Source organism: Bison bison, unplaced genomic scaffold (assembly GCF_000754665.1).
Source record: "Bison bison bison isolate TAMUID 2011002044 unplaced genomic scaffold, Bison_UMD1.0 scf7180017864063, whole genome shotgun sequence".
Taxonomy (NCBI): domain Eukaryota; kingdom Metazoa; phylum Chordata; class Mammalia; order Artiodactyla; family Bovidae; genus Bison; species Bison bison.
Window position 1 is genome coordinate 15,319,155 of NW_011494635.1, and position 20,034 is coordinate 15,339,188.

At 52.1% G+C, this 20,034-nt stretch overlaps 1 protein-coding gene across 1 annotated transcript in view; it reads right to left on the bottom strand.

The window, feature by feature from the left end:
- MYT1 (myelin transcription factor 1) overlaps nucleotides 1-20,034 on the bottom strand; it is a 60,363-nt gene that overhangs the window by 32,326 nt on the left and 8,003 nt on the right. The window contains exons 2-4 of the mRNA XM_010836532.1: nucleotides 10,110-10,210; nucleotides 2,496-2,550; nucleotides 1,476-1,506 (exon numbers count right to left, since the gene is read on the bottom strand). Coding sequence (XP_010834834.1) covers nucleotides 1,476-1,506; nucleotides 2,496-2,550 — 86 coding nt within the window. The 5' untranslated portion in view covers nucleotides 10,110-10,210. The remainder of the gene's footprint in view (nucleotides 1-1,475; nucleotides 1,507-2,495; nucleotides 2,551-10,109; nucleotides 10,211-20,034) is intronic.

Genomic DNA, 20,034 nt, shown 5'->3' on the forward strand with positions numbered 1-20,034 from the left:
AACTCTTCTGACTGCATGAGCTGTTATACTCTGAGCCTCAGTTTCTCCACTTCACATGTGGGGCCACACCACCCCCAGCCGGTGCTTCCATGAGAGTCCCTGAGCTCAGACGGCACGGTGCAGCCACTGCAGGACCTGCCACCCGTGGGGCTCTGAGCACCCCTCCCAGGCCCTCTGCCCTCCCGCCTCCATGTTACAGCCTCAGAGGCTAGAGACACGCTGGCATGTTTGGGGTCCTCATATTCCTGACCGGCAAAGGCCAACCACTTGACTACTGCCTGGTTAAGAATAAGGTGGGCCAGCCCCAGCTGTGCTCACTGTCCAGTGAGAGACTTCACCTCTGAGAATATGGATGTGGCCAATGCCCTAGGCCCGCGCAGCTCTGTGGAGTCACTCCAGGCAGGGGCAGTGGCCCCACAGAAGAGCAGCCCCTCCCTCAGTGTCTAGAAAGCTCTGTCTGTCTCCAGCCACCAATCTGGAAGCCCACAGACCTGCCATCAGGGTGTGGGTGTCACGCCTGACCCCACTGCATGGGCAGAGCAGCCCCAGGGGCAGGAGGGAACACTCAGAGTCCCTCCATCCCTCCAAGTGGCCTTGGGCAGGTTACCTCGGTCACAAGTTGAAGTCTGGCCCCAGCTCCCAGGATGTTTATAAAATTGGACCAGGTACACTGGGGCCCTCCCTTCCTTCTTTAGTGCTCTGACCCAGATGCGTCACCACGACCCCTCTTCAGAAAAGGCGGGGTATGGGAGGCTGCTATTATTGGCCACTCACTGGACACTGTTCACTGGATCTCTGCTTGGGCAAAATAGCCCAGGGCTGGCAGGGAGACCTGAGGAGAGCCTAGATTCACAGAGCCTCCGGTCCAAAGGCCAAGTGGGTGGTGCTGCGGGCGGGATGTGGTCTCTCTGGCCTCCCTAAGCCCCTCCCCACGCCCCACACACAAAGCCTTCAGCCAAGCCCAGGACAGATGTCTGCAGACAGGGAAGTCTACCTCCAAGGAAGAGGGCCGGCCCCTCCTGCTTCAACCAGCAAAGCCCTGTGTGTCCGTCTCCCTCCTGCTCAGGATGTGCCCTGAGAGACCAGCCCGGGATCTGGAAAGTCACAGAGCTCAGCCGACACACAGGCCACTGCTGCTCTCAGTCCAGTGGAAGACTTGGGTGTGGGACACCCGGACCCTTGTCTCTGGTCAAGGAACCACTAAGACAGCACCTTGTTGCTGGCTGAGGACCACGGTGCCAGGAGGTCCTGGGGACCCGCTGTCAGCACCTCTGTGCCCCCATGCAAGGCTGGCTGCATGGTGGCACTAGGACACGGGGCCAGAGGACAAGGCAGGGCGAGGACGGCTGGACACAGGCCAGAAGGGGAGCTACCTTGTCACAGAAAGCAGGGGGCTCAGGGGCAACTGGGCAATTCGAAGTGCCTGGCAGGCCATTTTAGGACAAAGGGGGTCACCGGCGAGCACCACATCTTACCTGAGGTCGGCTCCTGTGGGCTCCAGGGGAGCTGAGTGAGAGAAGGAGAAACAGGGAACTTGTGTGCAAGTAGAATTGAAAAAGGCACATTGTCCTACAGCACAAGTGGGCTGAAGCGTGGAGGCAATTCCCCTTAGACCTGAATCCCATGTTCCCCAGCCCCCCGGAATATCCTCTGGGGTCTAGTGAATCCATGGTCCCCCAAGCCGGTGCCCCTGCCAGACCCTCCCTGGGGGCTCCTGGATTTACAGACTCAGACAGAGGCCCCACACAAGACAGGCTCTGTGGGCCATCCAGGCAGGACAGGGTCTCTTTCCTAATTGCATGTAGAAGTCAGTGTCTGGTTAGAAACCCCCCAGCAGATAAAGCCAGACAAAGAACAGAAGGTGGCCCAAGAAACTGGTCCCTCAGGGATGGGCCACTGGGCAAAAACTTCCGGAGTCTGACTGGCAGACACAGGAAGCTCAGGGCGCCCAGCCCCTCCTTGAAGGCCACCCATATACAGGAACAGCATGTACCCCGTGGTGTTGGGGAGGTGAGGCTTGCCAAGGGGTCAGGGCTTGATCCCTGCAGAGCAAGAAGGGCCTCCGCCCCTCTCCCCACCCCACTGCCAGTTCAACCAATGACATCCCCACCCCCTCCAGCACGAAGACTAATATCCTGGGAGCAGAGAGACTGGTGATGCAAGGCTGGCGGCCTTTCCTTTCCAAACAGAGCAGGTCTAACGCAGCTTTGTTTCCCCCTCTGGAGAGCTAGGTCTGCTCCTCATTTCCACCCCCACAGGTGCCTCTGGCCCTAAAGCCTCCCTGGTAGCCCTCTTAGGCAGCCCAAGGCTGAGGAGCCCTGAAGCCACCAGGTACCTGAAGCCCCAGGTGCCCAGAGCAGGGGAGGTGCATCCCAGGGCCGAGGCACTGCTCCAGGACTCTATTCTCCTGAGGACAGCTGCTGGGAGTGGCATTTATAGCTTCAGGACCCGGGACTCTTGGCCAGAGTCAGCTGGGAGGGGAGGGCAGCACTCACCTCGGAGGGCCTTGGATCTTGTACGAGCTCTCTTTTCATCATTTTCTAAACTCATCTGCAAGTAAAAACAACCGTGCTGTTAACAGGACCCAGCAGAACCACTGCTGTGTCTGCAGCGTGGCCTACGCCATCGTCTGGCTCCAGCGTCGCTGGTGCCTGTGACTCTGACCCAGGAGACAAGGAACGGCTCACAGGGCAGGAACGAGCTGAGAACCAGGAGCAGCAGGTGAGGCACGGTGCTTCTGGGAGGAGACCCCGGGCCCAAGCGTGCCCCCACCCCCGCCCCCAGGTTCACGCCTGAGGAGGAAGCCTCGCCCACTAAACCTTTGTTACCGTCACGATGTCATAACGCACGGTCTCCTGGTGACAGTGCCCGCCACAGACTCTGACCCCACTGCCGGGAGCCACCCCACCGTGCTGAGAACCCGGCTTCCACCCACAGTTGATCCTGGCACACAAGGGCTGTCTTGTTAGAAACAGGCGCCTGGGACCTGAGCGGAACTCCACGAAGCTTCAAGTGGACGGCTCCCACTCTCTACTGGGTGCCATCCAGGGAGATCCCGGGGACACAGCCTGAGTTTGGGGACCTGGCCACTCCTACATGAGATGGGGTGCTCCCCACAGCCAGGGGTTTTCAGGCAACACTGCCCAGTGGAATAGAGTGTCAGTCACCCATATCATTTAAACTTTTCTAAAAGCCACCTTAAAAGCATAAAAAGAAATGGGTGCGATTGATTTTAAACCTTACTTAGCCCGATCTATCCAAAACATTATCAACAGTATCAATAGAAAAAATTATGACTAGGATTTTTGTTTAGTGCTAACTTTTAGAGATCCTGCACATCTTCTGGACTCACAGCTCATCTGAGTTTGATCAGCCATGTGCCACGGCGCTGGCTCTGGGGGTGGGAAGGAGTCAGGGGTGAGAGCCAGGCTGGGGTAGGAGTGCAGGCTGAGGGGTCATCTAGACCCAACCTGCAGGTCACCCTCCCAGAGATGCCAATTCCCCCAGGAAAGAGTGAGTAGAGCCCCCGAGGGGGGCTGGTGCCCGACATAATCCAGACCCTGGTGTCACCCAACCACCTACCCGAGCCAATCAGAGCTCCCGCCCCCCATTCTCTGCCCCAGACCCACTTCCATGGGAATGCTGCCCACACTGTCCTTCAGGGAATGGAGGCAGAACCCTGGGAGGGGAGGGATGCCCCCAGGGGCACAGGTCATCACAGAGAATCCTCAGCCTGGGTCTGGGCAGGAGGTAGGAGGGACCTTTACCCAGCAGGTGTGCCCTGTGGCCAGGAAGGGGAGGAAGCCACCCCCACCCTCCTGCCACTGCATGGCCATCAGAGCAAAACCAGATGCCCGGAAAGGAGCAGCAGAGAGGGGCTTTGTCCCCCAGAAACCAGCACAGGTCCAGCATCTAAGGTCCCACCCAGGAAGGAAGAGAGGGACCTTTCCCATGGACCCCCAGTTCATAAGTTGGAACTTGCAAAGTGAGCCCCCCTGCCCCCATGCAGCACGAGCATACATGTGATTTGTTAAGGACAAAAAATCACAACTTGGGGTAATTCTTGCAGCCGTCGATTGCAGGCAGTAGAGCTGAGAGCCATGCATTTACAGCCTCCCGACAGCACGGAAGACAATTACTATAATTTCTATTTTTAAAGCGGAGGTTCCCCATGGACCAATGGCTCACATTTAAAGTGAAGAGAGGAGCAGGTGTCAAAGGGACTTCATTACATTTATGAGCCTTCAAATGTCGTCTGCGCGAGCCCGGCGCAGTGGCTTCCGATGCAGCGGCACAAAGGGGCCGAGCTCTGATTGCCCAGCCACTCTCAGCCGAAATGCAATCTACACCTCTTTTTTTGTCAGTTTTCCCAAGAAAATTGGCAAGCATTCTGCTGGGTTAAAGCGGGCCTTGGCAATTTGGATTTCCTGCAGATAAATTATTCAAAGAGCACAAAATGGAGAGGGCTGCAGGATGCGTGCGGGCTGCTCTCACACTGGGAGCTCACGTCGACGAGCTGACAGCTGTGCCATTCATTCTGCCGAGCACCTTTCCATTTGCAATTTATCTGCATCAAATGGTCAATAAGTAAGAAGTTCTCCTCAGTGCACAGAGTTTTGATGTAAAAGGGAAAAAAAAAAAAAACTGAACTAAGGGAGGAAAAACTAGGGTTAGCCTTTCAACATGAGCATCAGCTGTAAGAACCAGAAGCCACATCGACGCGCAAGCAGGTAAACCTCGATTTCTGAACTCTGACTAGCTCCACTGGACTTACCCTGCTTTCCTCCTCCAAGGGCGGCTGTCCATGTCCTCTGGCCCGCAGCACCCGTGTGCCCACGTGTCAGTGGGCAGCACTGCTCGGCCTGCTGGCTGCACCACCTCTGCCACCACGGGAAGATAGGCTAGGACAATGAAACACTTCCCAATTTTTGACTGATTTATTTTTGAAAATTCTTCCCCTGTTCCAAGAACAAACCAACCCTGCCTGTTTGTGAAAAGCCCTCATGTAGCTAAGTGGCCTACTGCCTGGAGGGTGAAAGGCCCCTGTCCCGGCCAAGCAGCCTTAACGTCCCCCACAAGGGGCCAGAGGCCTTCTCAAGGACAGGTCTGCGCTGTCTGCCACCGGCTGCCTGTCTACAGCTGCCCTGTGCTCCCCAAACCCACTCTTTGCTCTGGTTAATACTTCAGTCATTCTGGCTTCAGTAGGAAAACTACAGAAGAACAATCTGCAAACACTAGCACTAGCCACATCTCTTGACCAGCAAGAACGGTTTCTTTGTCCTTCCTCCGAACCTGCCTTATTGTGTCACGAGATGGTCTCACTCAAGAGAGTGGCGATGCTTAGTTCTGTTTGTTTGTTTGTTTTCTTATTTTTAATTTTTTCTGGCTGTGCCATGTGGCACCTGGGATCTTAGTTCCCCAAGTGGGGATCAAACCTGCACCCCCTGCAGTGGAAGCCTGAAGTCTTAACCACTAGACCACCAGGGAAGTCCCTTGCTTTGTATTTTTTAGTAAATCATGTAAGCTCTTCTTAAATGTAAACAGCTCTCACATGACCAGCCCCTTTAAGACCTGTCCCGTGGCACCCTTGCCAAACCTGAGTTCCCCGAGCTGGACGTTTACACACTCTGGGACCAAGGTCGTGTTGAGTGACCTTGAACCAGCAGCTTCTTGGGCTGTGATCGTGAGGACTCCAGGAACACACAGGACAGAATGGGCTCTCCCCCAGGAACATCCAGTCAGGCCCAGAGGGCTTTGCACCGAACTTCACCTTTTCCCCAGAGGGTCTGCCCACCCCCTGCCTAGTTCTGGGACCTGGCAGTGGTTTCTAGAGGGGTGCATCCCCCATCCCTCTGTCTGTCTGTCTCTCTGTCTCTCTCTGACTCTCTCTTTTTCAATCTCTTTTCTTCCTGGTTCTTCCCAGGCCTTCACAACTGAAGAGCTTCCCATCTCTCCACCCTAAACCATGTCCCTGCCCATCTGCACACAGCTAAGGGCTGGACGACAGACTCCATGCTGGAGCCTGGCCCTGTGTGGCCCTGGACATCACCTGCCTCTCCGGTCCCTGCAGGGGGCCCTGGCCTGAACAGCACCAGCTATGGGACCTGAGGCAGTGGGTGTCTCACTCCAGGGAAGGGGGGATGTCAAGAGAAAGGAGCTGCTCAGCCATGAGCCCGGGCAGGGGTGGGGAGGCCCCATGGATCAGCGATGATCTGAGGACGTTTCAGGGAGGGAGGCCTCAGGAAGCAAGTGCCTCTGACCCACAGAGAAAGTGCACCACTGTGTGGCCAGCACCTCTGGGGGGTCAGGCCTGTGTCCTCCCTCTTCACACCCCCTCTCTCACTCTCCTTCTGTGCCTGCTCATCTCCATCTGAAATAAGCTCACTGGTTCATGTTTTTGAGGTCAGTGTCTCCCTGCAGAGACCTCATTCACTGCTCAGGGTGTATTATGTAAGGTCAGACAAACAGGCAGACAGACAGACAAATGGGGACAATCGGAAACGTCTACTGAGATCCTGGAACTGGGGGAGGTGGCCAAGACCATCAGAGCAGAAATCAGAGCCCCGAGTCGCAGGAGAGTCCAGGCCCCTGAGGCCACAGAGGACCCACGCTGGCTCTGGGCTGGAGGAAACAGGCCACGTTCCATTTTACTTAGAACACATCCAAAAGCCTACAAAGCTGGGGAATTAGAATGAACTTGGGACAACTTTTTAAACATACAAGATTATTTGAGTGACAAAGTCCTTTTTCCTCTGGGAAGACCCAAACAAGGAATTCTGCTGACTCCCGAGACCAAGCAACCTGCCTAGAAGGAAGGGATGACTTTGCAACGAGGAGGGTAGAGATATCTAACTGAATGAAACCAAGGGGTGCGGGGGGAGGAGGGGGCAGAGGAGGACATGATCTGGTCCCGTGTGCACAGCCAAGAGCGCCTCCAGCAGGCACATCACCACTGCACAGCCTGGGAGCAGAATACTGGGCATATCCACATTCCCACATCTGGGGAGACGCTCCCCTAAGGACATAAGAGCAGCTGTCAAGTATGTCCCTTGCTCCCTCTCCCAAACCTTCCAGCAGGATCCTCCCCAGCCCCCAGCCCAGGCAGCCCCAAGAGCTGCCTTCTGCTTCGAGAAGTCCTACTGTCTCAGGGACCTCCCCTTCAGCACACATCCTGCTCTCCATTCTCTGTCAGCTGAGGCTAAACCACCCAGGCACACCCCTGCATCTCCTGACAACTGCCACAGCACTTCTGGTTCCTATCGGTGTCCCGCCCTTGGGAATATCCCAGTGTGTATCTGAAATTCTCTGACACTCCACCCATTGTTCAATCCACAAGCAGCTGCATAGACCAGCCCTCTCCTTGGGTTGTAGAAAGGACACCCCACGGAGGATTATTTAATACCCATCTTGGGAGGGACTCTCCTGACATCTCTAAGCATGAGATCTCTAAGTATGAGATCACGGCTCACTGTAACCCCTACATTAAAATTATAGCTATGTAATAGACATCCTGATAAAGCAGCCTTGTCTGGGCCCATCTGTTTAAAACTTCAACATAAATGGAATTGCCAACTTCTGAGGGGTAGCAATCTAGCCACATCCAATGAGGCTGGTCAGAGGGCACACCCCGTGCTACCCCTTCCCCTGTCAGGAGCATCCACTAGGGGAGGCAGTAAGGAGGCCCTGCTGAGCACCCATGCATTCACTATGCTCCTGGGTGGCATATCTCTAGCCATCCACTGAACACCCAAAATCTGGGACCCAAATACTTCATTCTTCAAGGTCAAGAAGGGGTTGACAAATACCTACCCTTTTCTCCTTAAGTTAAGAAAGAAAAAAAGCCCAATGCCCAGCACTTTCACAAGCACACAACAATTCTATCAGCCACTTCCAGACCCACCTATGAGCTGTCCACATGCCTGGTGCTGAACTCAGAGCCCAGGCAGCTGTGATTGCCTCCCACACAGGACTTCTCCAGCCACGAGCTCCTCAGCTCCCCACTTCCTTCTCAGGCCAGGCCTCTGTTGTATGTGTTCTGCCCTCTTGTGCCCCCACCCCTTCACCTCCTCAGTCAGACGGTGCCCCTGGTGCCAGGCCCACAGTCCCTCCTTCTCTGGCCCACTCTTGGTCTTAGCTTGTCTGCTCAGAGCAGTAACTAGGGCCTTATCTGCCCAAACTAGAGGAAATGACCATAATGGAGCAGCTGTGAAATGCTGGCCCTGGGGGAGAAGCTGAGCACGGCCACTGAGCTTTTTCCCAGCAGGTCCCACACCCTGCAATCTTGTCACACCTGAGCCATAGGCAAGTGCAGCCTTCCTACCCATCACATCCACAGCACCAACCACTGTGGAGACAAAGCACCCAGAGCCCCTGGCCTCAAATCGAGGAGCTTCTTGGTCATGTGATGTCTGAATGCTTGGGACTGGATGGGTGAGGTGAGTGCCGCTCTCAGTCAGATGCAAATTTAAGGGGAAAACAAAACTAAGTGATCAAGTTAGATAACAATTTAATGCAGCATTTTAGAACATCCGCCGCTACTGCTGCTGCTAAGTCACTTCAGTCGTGTCCGACTCTGTGCGACCCCATAGATGGCAGCCCACCAGGCTCCGCCGTCCCTGGGATTCTCCAGGCAAGAACACTGGAGTGGGTTGCCATTTCCTTCTCCAATGCATGAAACTGAAAAGTGAAAGTGAAGTCGCTCAATCATGTCTGACTCTTTGTGACCCCATGGACTGTAGCCTACCAGGCTCCTCCATTCATGGGATTTTCCAGGCAAGAGTACTGGAGGGGGTCGCCAGTGCCTTCTCCATCTTTTCCCCTAATAAAATGCAATTCCATTCCTCATACCTTGTTCATTGAAAACACACATCCTACTTTCCTACTATATACTGAAATTCTTCCCTAATTACATATTTAAATTATAGAGTCCTCAACTCTTAAAAACCTTAATTTCTAGTGAAAACTGAGAAAGTAACCAATTATGATGTCTTCTAAATTAATATTCTGTAGATTGGTGAACATAAATGCCTGTGATAGTTTCTAAAAACATTTGCTTTTTAAAATATCTATTTAGGAAAATTATTTATGTATTTATTAGAACATCTAAATCAATGCAAATGTTCCATGAGGAACAAAAGAACAACGATTTAAATAAAGACTGCGCCGGCATTCCTGGCTTTTCCTTTTGCACCAGACTCAAACATGGCTCAGCAAAGCACTGATGGTCACACAGGGATAAAAGTGTGAGTGGAGGAGCCTGAGGCAATGCGAGGACAGACCCATCCCTGTACATTTCAGTCCCCAGATTCAGGAGGAAAGTGTTGGGCTTTAAGAGAAAAAATACAAGCACTCTCAAAAGAGGTTGCCACTTCAAACTTCACAGCCCTGCCCGTCTGTACTCTGGACCGCCACTTCTTGGTGGCCATGCTCTGGGTCATGGCTTGGATCCCTGATGGAGAGTGTGTTCATGTCAGAGTATACGAGAAGTCAGAATCTGAGATCTGGGAAGGGATGCCCACCAAGCCTGTTGTCACCCCACTTCCATCTTTGAGGGTCACCTGAGCCTGGGGACCTGGCTTTGCCAGAGCACGTCATGGGGAGTGAGGACATCCAGAATTACAGGCTTGGTGCAGCTGTAAGAACATGTGATATTTGGGCTTGGAGCACCACTGGGAAGTGGAGACTCTGGGCCACCTCCACCAGCCAGATCCAGGCAGGTATGAGCAGGGCACCACAGGCCCCATTTGGGAAGATGGCAGTAAACCAAGCCAGCAGACCTCAGGAGTTCCTGCGGCGAAGGCTGCCCAGGGAGAGCAGAGAGCAGGGAGTGTGTGCCTGGGGAGCCGCATATGATGGGGCCTCAGGGCAGAGACTTGGCAGACGGGACCTGCCGTCACATTTTAGTTTTAGCCTACTCGGAGTCACCTGTCTTCCTTTAATGTTAAAGTGTCCAAATCATTGATGGTCCTAGCCCCCACTTACTCTTTGCCTAAGCTGGACTGATAACAACTAGACCAAAAGTCACCCCCACACTCCACGCCGAGGAGTTAGAAGGACTCTTGCCAAGACCCAGGGGCCCAGACCCTGGGGCTGCCCTCCGAGTGCCTTACCTTGCCACGTCCGCCCAGGAAGAGTCTCGGGGTCCTACAGTTGTCGGCCTTGTCTCCGTGTGTCCACCTCTGGCTCAGAAGCTCACCCCGGAACTCATTTTCTGAGAGTCAGAAAAAGAAAACCTAATGAACGCCAGCTCAAGGGGAGAAATAGAGAAACTGGGCCCACTCTTGTACACAGCACTTGTACCGCAAAGACACCCAAGGTCACGGCCCCATGGCTGCTTCAGGGACAAAAGACAGGAGCTCTTTGGGGAAAATCACTCTCTGTTTGGGACATTCCTCAGAGGCTTCTAGTGCCCACACCCAGAATCATCATCAAATAGGCTGTGGCACTATTTTATGGGGCATGTTGGGGAGTGGGGGCACATTTCCTCTAACATGGCCACTCCGAACAGGGGGCTAGTGCCAGTCAGGTGAGGCCCAAAGCTTTGCCTCTGCTTTGCCCAGGTGGCCAGCATCCTTCCTCTCCTTCTGTCTGCCTCTCTCTAGGGCAGTACCTCCAGTTAATATTTAAATCCTCACATAAATTCACACGTCAAAGCAGAGGCTAAAGCATCATCTGGACCGGACAAAGAAATGCATTGTGTACCTATTCCCTGAACGGCACTCCCTGTTTCCATGACAACCAGCTTTCTACAACAGCAGCTTTCAAAGGAAGGTCACGAAGTAACCAACAATAAAAACAGGAAATGAATGTTCCTGCGTTTTTCTTCTCCTTGGAGGTGAGTTTGGATCTGCTGAAGGCAGGTCAGGCTTGGTGCTGTCACACCCCTCATCTTTCTTCTCACATTTTCGACGTGCATTCCCGAACACTATTTTCCTCTAACTTCACTGGTCCTGTCCCGGGCAGCCCTGTGGCTACGGCCACAGTGTCCTCTTGTCTGGAAATGCCTCCATCTATTAAAGGGCCTCCTGTGACTCCAGTAGCACAAACAGAGGGAGGCAGATGGGTTGGCAAACAGCCTAATGCATCACCTTCAGAGGAATGGGTTAAACCACCTGCTGTGTGTGCCTACTGCATGCCTCACCCTCACTGAGCTGTGGGTCACCTGCAGGGCCCTGAACTCACCCTGAACAGGCGAGCACTGAACTCGGCCTGAGAGCTGAGAACCAGACATGTTGGGCCAGGTACCTTGTGGTCGTCAGCAGACAGCGAGAGGAAACAGGCTCACCCACACCGTGGCAGGAGTTGCCTAGGGCCCTGGATCCCTAAGAGGTGTGCAGCAAACATCGAGGGTGGTGAGGAGGGAGCAGATAGTCCCTGTCAAAGGGGAGGGAAGGGAGGAAACTCGGGAGATGAGTCAACAAGGATGGCTCAGGTCATGGGGCACATGCCACACTTGAAGACAGGGACGAGGACCCTGCCCCTTGTGACAGAGTGACAACACAGGCCAGAATCCCCAGCCACAAGTGGGGTTCCCTTTCCACATGTGCCTCCCATGAGAGGCCCGCACCCTGGGCTGATCTTCGAGGCTCTGGTGAAATTCCTCGTCATGGTAACATATGTAAACAGTGGTTAACCCTGGCAGGCGTCCATGGGAATTGGAGGGAAGGGGCAACCTGAGATTTTTGAAAGGGATGGTTCTCTCCTTATAGACTCTCAGCACGTGTCTGAAAAGCGCTCCAACCTCAGAGAAGCCCAGAAGTTTAAGAGCCAAGTCTGTGCCAAGGGCCCTCTGTGTTCTGCTTGCTCACAGGGGCCTCTTTGCTCTCTCCTCGGGAGAAGCCCTGTTGAGGGAATTCTCCCCCTCACCCACATTCCCTGTGGTCTGTCACGTGTCCACAGCCCCACACCTGCTCAGGCCTCACACAAGGGCCTTGAGGACACCTGCCCCAGCACCACTCCCTCACAACAGCACTGCCCCCAGGATGCAGAAGACATTTGCAGGAGGCACACAACACAAGAGCAGAACTATGTCACAAGGATCCATGATTGACGGAGTCCTTCAATCAATCCTTCCTTTTCCTGGGAATCTTTTGATAGCAAACCACAGTCACTACAGTAAAATGTGACAGTGCTTCTCCTTTGCTGGGAGAAACCAGGGGCCCTCTTGGTCTCCCACTGGGCCCACATATGTCCCCACCACAGAACAGACCCCTCGTGTACAGACGCAGTCCACCCCGGCTGCCACAGAGGTGGCACTTGATGTCCCCCCACCAAGCCCAGACTATGGCAGAGTCCCCAGGCCAAAGTAGGGCCCTGCACACAACAGGGGGTGCCAGCCGGGTGCCCTGTCCAGCAGTCGTGCTGCCGGCGGACATTCAGCCCATGGAGGCAGCCCCCACGCCTGCACCTGCCCTGCTAGCCACCGTCTCCATCACAGGGTGGGAGGAAGAGCCATCGGAGACTTAGAGCGCCAGACACACAGGGACCTCGAGGAGGGCTGACTCTGCCCTCGTATCAGGAGTCGGCAGTGAGGAGGGTTTTCTTTAAGACCCCTTGCTTTGGGCTAGGAGGTCTCTAGTGAGTTCTGAACCCCGGCTCCCAGACACACAGAGCAAAGGGGCCGCATGGGAGCGTGTGGCAAGGACAGCAGCCTTGGCCGTGATGTCCCTTCAGGACCACCTGCTCCATGTTGTCCCAGCATCTGACCCCACCTAACTCAGTTTCACAGGATTCTGGCAGACAGACAAGCTCAGAAAAGCCACCAGGGCCCATGAGCAGCCTCATCAGAGCTGCAGAGCAGGGCATCTCCCTCCTGGGGCCAGAGTCCCAAAGGACGCCCACGCTCAGGGCCAATCAGGGTTGGATCAGGCATCCCCAGCACGTGCCACTTTGGCATGCGGACTGTCTAGCTCTGGAAATAGAGACCCTGTGGGCTCACGAGAAACTCCTGTCGAGATGTCTTCAGGGTCTTCACTAGATTCTATGTCTCTGGTGACTTGCCTCTCATCCAACAAGCAAAGGGGGAGCATCTTTGCTTGGAGGGAGCCCACATCTTGGCTCTCCCATGCTCTCATGGGTGGGACCAGTCAGACCCTGAGCCCCTGCCTTCCTCTCTCCCCACTCTGTCCCATCCTGGCTGAGCCCACCTCTCCCCCCAGGCTTGACAGGCTCTTCTTCCCACTGCCAATTAAAGTGTCCTCAGGGACATCCCTGGTGGTCCAGGGGTTAAGGATGTACCATGCAGTGCAGGGGACACAGGTTCAATCCCTGGTCAGGGAACTAAGATTGCCCATGCCACAGAGCAACTCAGCCGGCTCAGCCAGCACGCCACAACTAGGGTCCATGCACCAGAGCAGATCCCTGTGACACAACAGGACCCTTCGTGCTGCGCCTGAGACCTGACACAACCAACCAAGCAATCAACAAATAGTTAACAAAAAAATCTTTTTTTCATAAACAAGTGTCCTCGGAGTAGCAACCAAAGCCTGTCTTCCTCTCAAATGTTTGCTCATCCCCCTAATTGGCCTTTCCCTGGGGCTTCTCAACTCTTCAACAAGCTTGAGGCATCCACATTCACAGAGCTCAATCTGTCTGGATTCCACACCCCAGACCCCGGGCTCCACATCTCCACACCCTTCACAATCTGATCTCTTAAGCGACCCCCGGCGATCTGACTCTGGCCCCACTCCCCACGCCAGCTCACAGCCCTCCACCAAAGCAGCACCCTTGGAAGGTCTCCGTAAAGTCCTGGTCACCTGCCCATCCTGCGCCCACACCCAGTTCCTCCTTCCTCCCCCGGGGTGCCCCCGCCCCATCCCCAGCCTCTCCTCCCTCTGCTTGGCTGGCCGTCCATCACCTCCCCCTCTGACTCCTCCCCTCCCTGCTCTCAGTCTTTGGTTCCTAGTCCTGGCCCAGAATTCTGCCTGTTATTTTCTGAATTTCACCACTATCTGACCACTTTTGGCCTCTCAGGCTGTTTCATTTGTGTCCAAAAATTGATAAGCTAATTCTAAAATTGATATGGCAGATGACGGGACATAGAAAAGCCAAAATAATAAAGTTGGACCCAACTCATATCATACGTAGAAATTCACATAATAGATCAGAGATCTAAACATCCCAGTTAATACTCTTGGAAAGCACAGGAGTAAATCTTCCTGACTTTGCGTCAGGAGTGGTTTCTTTACTACAACACAGAAATCACAAGCAACAAAAGAAAAAAATGTATGAGCTGGACATGATAAAAGTTTAACACTTTTGGAAGTCAAATAATACCATCAATCAAGTGAAGAGAGGACCCACAAACAGGGAGAGAACATTTGCCGATCACATACCTGATGAGGGACTTTTATCGAGTAGGGAAAGCCACTAGGCCATTCAGGTACGACCTAAATCAAATCCCTTATGATTATACAGTGGAGGTGACAAATAGATTAGACCTAGTAGACAGAGTGCTTGAAGAACTCTGGACAGAGGTTCATAACATTGTATAGGAGGTAGTGATCAAAACCATCCCCCAAAAAAGAAATGCAAGAAGGCAAAGCGGTTGTCTGACAAGGCTTTACAAATAGCTGAGGAAAGAAGAGAAACAAAAGGCAAAGGAGAAAGGGAAAGATACACCCAACTGAATGCAGAGTTCCAGAGAATGGCTAGGAGGGATAAGAAGGCCTTCTTAAATGAACAATGCAAAGAAATAGAGGGAAACAATAGAATGGGAAAGAATAAAGATCTCCTCAAGAAAAGTGGAGGTATCAAGGGAACATTTCATGCCAGCATGGGCACGATAAAAGACAGAAACTGCAAGGACCTAACAGAAATAAAAGAGATTAAGAAGAGGTGGTAAGAATACACAGAAGAACTATACAAGAAAGGTCTTAATGAACCAAACAACCATGATGGTGTGGTCACTCACCTAGAGCCAGACATCCTGGGGTGTGAAGTCAAGTGGGCCTTAGGAAGCATTACTACAAACAAAGCCAGTGGAAGCGATGGAATTCCAACTGAGCTATTTCAAATCCTAGATGATGCTGTGAAAGTGCTGTACTCAATATGTCAGCAAATTTGAAAACTCAGCAGTGGCCACAGGACTGGAAAAGGTCAGTTCTCATTCTAATCCCAAAGAAGGGCAATGCCAAAGAATGTTCAAACTAGTGTACAATTGCACTCATTTCACACGCTAGCAAGGTAATGCTCAAAATACTTCAAGCTAGGTTTCAACAGTATGTGATCCAAGAACTTCCACATGTACAAGCTGGGTTTAGAAAAGGCAGAGAAACCAGAGATCAAATTGCTAACATTCATTGGGTCATAAAGAAAGCAAGGGGATTCCAGAAAAACATCTACTTCTGCTTCATTGGCTATGTTAACTGTGGAAAATTCTTAAAGAGGTGGGAATATCAGACCACCTTACTTGTCTCCTGAGAAATCTATATGTGGGTCAAGAAGTAACAGAGTTGGGCATGGAACAACTGACTGGTTCAAAATTGAGAAAGGAGTACCACAAGGCTGCATATTGTCACCCTGCTTATTTAACTTCTGTGCAGAGTACATCATGCAAAATGCTGGGCTGGATGAATCACAAACTAGAATCAAGACTGCCAGGAGAAATATCAACAATCTCAGATATACAGATGATATAACTTTAATGGCAGAAAGTGAAGAGGAAATATAGAGCCTCTTGATAAGGGTGAAAGAGGAGAGTGAAAAAGCTGGCTTAAAATTCAACATTCAAAAAACTAAGATCATGACATCCAGTCCCATCACTTCATGGCAAATAGAAGGGGAAAAAAGTGGAAGCAGTGACAGATCTTGGGCTCTGAAATCACTGTGGATGGTGACTGCAGCCACAAAATTAAAAGACATTTGTTCCTTGGACAGAAAGCTGTGACAAACTTAGACAGCGTATTAAAAAGCAGAGACATCGCCTTGCCAACAAAGCTCCGCATAGTCAAAGCTATGGTTTCTCCAGTAGTCATGTACAAATGTGAGAGTTGGACCATAAAGAAGGTTGAGTACTGAAGAATTTATACTTTTGATTGTGGTGCTGGAGAAGACTCTTGAGAGTCCCTTGGATGGCTAGGAGACCAAACCAGTCAATCCTAAAGGAAATCAGACCTGAATATTCATTGGAAGGATTGATGCTGAAGCTGAAGCTCTATACTTTGGCCACCTGCTGGGAAGAGCCAATTCATTGGGAAAGACCCTGATGCTGGGAAAGATTGAGGGCAGGAGGAGAAGGGGACAACAGAGGATTAAATGGTTAGATAGCATCACCAACCCAATGGACATGAATTTGAGAAAACTCTTGGAGATAGTGGAGGACACAGGAGACTGGTATGCTACAGTCTATGGGGTCACAAAGAGTCGGACATGACTTGGCGACCGAACAACAATAAGAAATTTAGAGTACAGAAAGAACTCATACTACTCCAGAATAAAACAAATTAACCTAATTTTAAAGTGGGCAAAGGGGAATTCCCTGGAAGGCCAATGGTTAGGACTTGGCACTTTCTGGGGAACTAAGATCCCTCAAGCCATTGGGTGTGGCCGAAAAACAAAGTGAGCAAAGAATTTGAACAGTCACTCATCCAAAGACAACATATAAATGGTCAATAAAAGCTGCTCATCATCTAGTCATCAGGGAAACGTAAGTCAAAACCACAACATGATCTTACTGCACACCCACTAAAATGGCTATGATGGAAAAAAAAAACCAGACAATAAGTATTGGGCAGGATGTGGAGACACTGGAGCCCATGTACCCTGCTGGCAGGAGGACAGAGTGGCACTGCTAATTTGGAAAGCAGTCTGGTGGTCCATCAATGTATTAAACATAGACTTACCACAGAATCCAGCAATTCTACTCCCAGATACAGATCCAAGAGAAATGAAAATACATGTCCACACAAAGCCCTGTACACAACTCTTCATCACAGGTTTATTTACGCTAGCCAAAAAAAAGGAAGCAACCCAAATGTCCACTGATTGCTGAATGGACAATGTAAAATATGACCAAATGGTATTTAGCAATAAAAAGCGGGTGAAACTCAACACCATCAGGCTCAGTGGAAGAAATCAGAGAAAACGATCACATATTGTACCGTTCCTCAGTTACAGAATGTCCCGAAATGGCAAACCCATAGAAACAGAAATTAGATTAGTGGTGCGGAGTCTCGGGGGAGGGGCAGTGAGCCTCGCTCCCCACCTCCCACCCACTGCCCGCCCCCGAGACTCTCGTAAGGGAAGGTTCTGGTGGGTTGCCTTTAGTTCTCCCAGCCTGGCTTCTGTGAGCCTGTGATCTGGGGCCCACCAGGAGAGCCAGTTGCAGCCTAGGTAGGGCTGCATCCAGGGGTATAGCCAGAGGATGTGGAACGGGCCACTGGGGGCAGGGAGAGGCATCTCAGACCCCACCCCACCCCACAACCACTTCTGCACAGCAGCTGCACCAGGGCCCAGAGCACCACACGCATTCCCCCTCCACCACATCAGGACCTCCTCCCACGACGAGCCAACCAGGCAGACAGGCCCTGTGTCCCACCTGTGTGTCTGGCCTGGAGAGGCCAGCCTCCTCAGCTCTCACCAGGTCTCAGGCACCCTTGGAAGCTCATCACCCCACCCTAAAGCCGTGCAGTGACCACACCCACGGAAAGTCTGGGCCCTGAAATCCGGTACAGTTGTCCCCATGTCTGCAGGGTCTGCATCCGTAGAGTCAACCAACATGGATGGAAAACACTCCCTCCAAAATTCCAGAGAGTTCCAAAAAGAATACTTGGTTTGCGACAATTTGCACAGCATTTACATTGTGCTGTGCTGTGCTGTGCTGTGCTGTGCTGTGCTTAGTCGCTCAGTCATGTCCGACTCTTTTTGACCCCATGGACTGTAGCCCGCCAGGCTCCTCTGTCTATGGGAATTCTCCAGGCAAGAATACTGGAGTGGATTTCCATGCCCTCTTCCAGGGCATCTTCCCAACCCAGGGATCAAATCAGGTCTCCCGCATCGCAGACAGGTTCTTTACCACCTGAACTACTAGGGAAGCCCACGTTTACATTGTAGTAGGTGTTATTAGTAACCTAGAGATAAATGGTCTGAAATCTAAGGACAATGTATGTAGGTTACAGGAAATACTCCAGCATTCCATACAAGGGACTGGAGCATCCATGGACTTTGGAATCCTGGATAGGTGGTCCCGGACCCAATCCCCCGTAGAGTCCCAAGGACAACTAAATAAACACAGCTCCCACTCAAAAGGAAAAATTCTCTCCTACTTTCATCTCAACCCAACAGAGCAAAAACCCTTCCCAGACTGTCTCAAAAGCATGCTTCCCACTGGACACTAAGAAAATTAGCAAGGGACAGGAAAATTATCTACAAGAAAAGCAAAGCTTGTATGAGAAATAATCTGGTGTGTGTGATTGCCCTAGCAATGAAAATAAATGAATAAAGATGATTCTCAGCATCACGCAGGCAGCTGGCAGCAGCAGAAGATTCTGGTCCTGAGGCTGTGAGTTCTGCTGGGTCTGTCCTGCCCCACATCCCATAAACCTACGGTCCCAGACAAATGGGGTCCCTGAAGGCCCGGCCTGGAGTGGAGTGTAGGGCGTCCTTCAAGAGCGAGTGTCGGAGCCTACAGACGGGGCAAGTGCATATGGAAGGGTAAGGAGCGGCCCAGCACAGAAACTAGGCTGATCAAATAATAAGCATATTAAGGAGCCTGATTTCTCACAGCGGTGAAGAAGGAGTTACACATGTGGAGAGGGAGAAATCTAGAATGTATCCTGGGGGGAACTGGAGTCAGAGCTGTCAGGATGAACCTGTGGTTTTCAAGAAAATCTAGGTGTGTGTGCATGTCACACACACGTGCATTGCAAGTCTGGGAGCGCGTCCACACTAGGTCCAGGGGTGGCTCCAGGCTCAGGTCTGGGAGAGCTCAGAGCATCACGTGCACATCAGAAGGACACAGTTGCCAGCACTGAACAATCTTAGCATCAAAGTAATGATTATAATCCACTGGATAAAATAAATCGTCAGTCTATTCAGACATCAATAAAAATGAATAAATTGGTGGTTTGAGGAAGAATTCGGCATTTCCCCCTAAAATAACTGGGTTGGCCAAAGAGTTTGCTTGGGTTTTCCGTAAGGTATTAGGGTTAGTGGAAAAACTCAAATGAACTTTTGGCCAACCCAATATTTATTCATCGCAAAGCGGAAAGTGTTGTTGCAGCTAGAGACACTGGGATGGCAACACCCAAACCAAGGAAAGAGCTACAGTGGGTGTCGCCAAGACAAGTCTTATCTGACCAAGACCAACACACCACGCGGTCCTGAGCCCACTGTTGAGATGCTGTCGAGGACCAGACGACCCAAGTGATGGATGGTTCTAGAGAAGAAGTTCTCTAGAACTTCTTCGTTGGAAACCCCTCTGGGTGAAGAGCACATATTGGCAGATATACCTCCAGTGGGTCAGAAAAAAACTGTTTCGTATCTGAAAAGTTTCTGTGAATTTGAGATTGTTTCAAAAAACATTTGGGACTTCCCTGGTGGTCCAGCAGCTAAGACTCCGAGCTCCCAAGGCAAGGGGCTCAGGTTCGATCCCTGGTGAGGGAACTAGACCCCACGTGCCACAACTGAAGATCCCATTTGCTGCAATTAAGACTCGGCACAGGTAAATAAATAAATATTTTTTAAAATAGCATGGCTGGGGGTGAGATTTCAGTAACAGACAGTCAGTGGAGGCATCTGTGATGAGAGTTTGAAGCTGAGCCCCAGGGTCTCCTCAGGGCCCTCCTGCTTCCCAGGTCCCAGGACTGTTCCTAGAAGACAGCAAGGCTGAGAAGTCCTGGGTCAGGGCTGGCTTCCCAGCACCTGCTGGAGAGCCGGGGACAGCCAGGGCAGGGCAGGCCCTCGGGGGAATCTGACAAGCCTGGAAATCCAAAGGGGAGTGGCACTCTTGCCCTGGACACTGCGGGTCCTGGGCGGGAACAGGCGGGTGGGGTGCTTGGCGCCCCCGGAAACGCTGACCTGGGTGGCCCCTCCCCC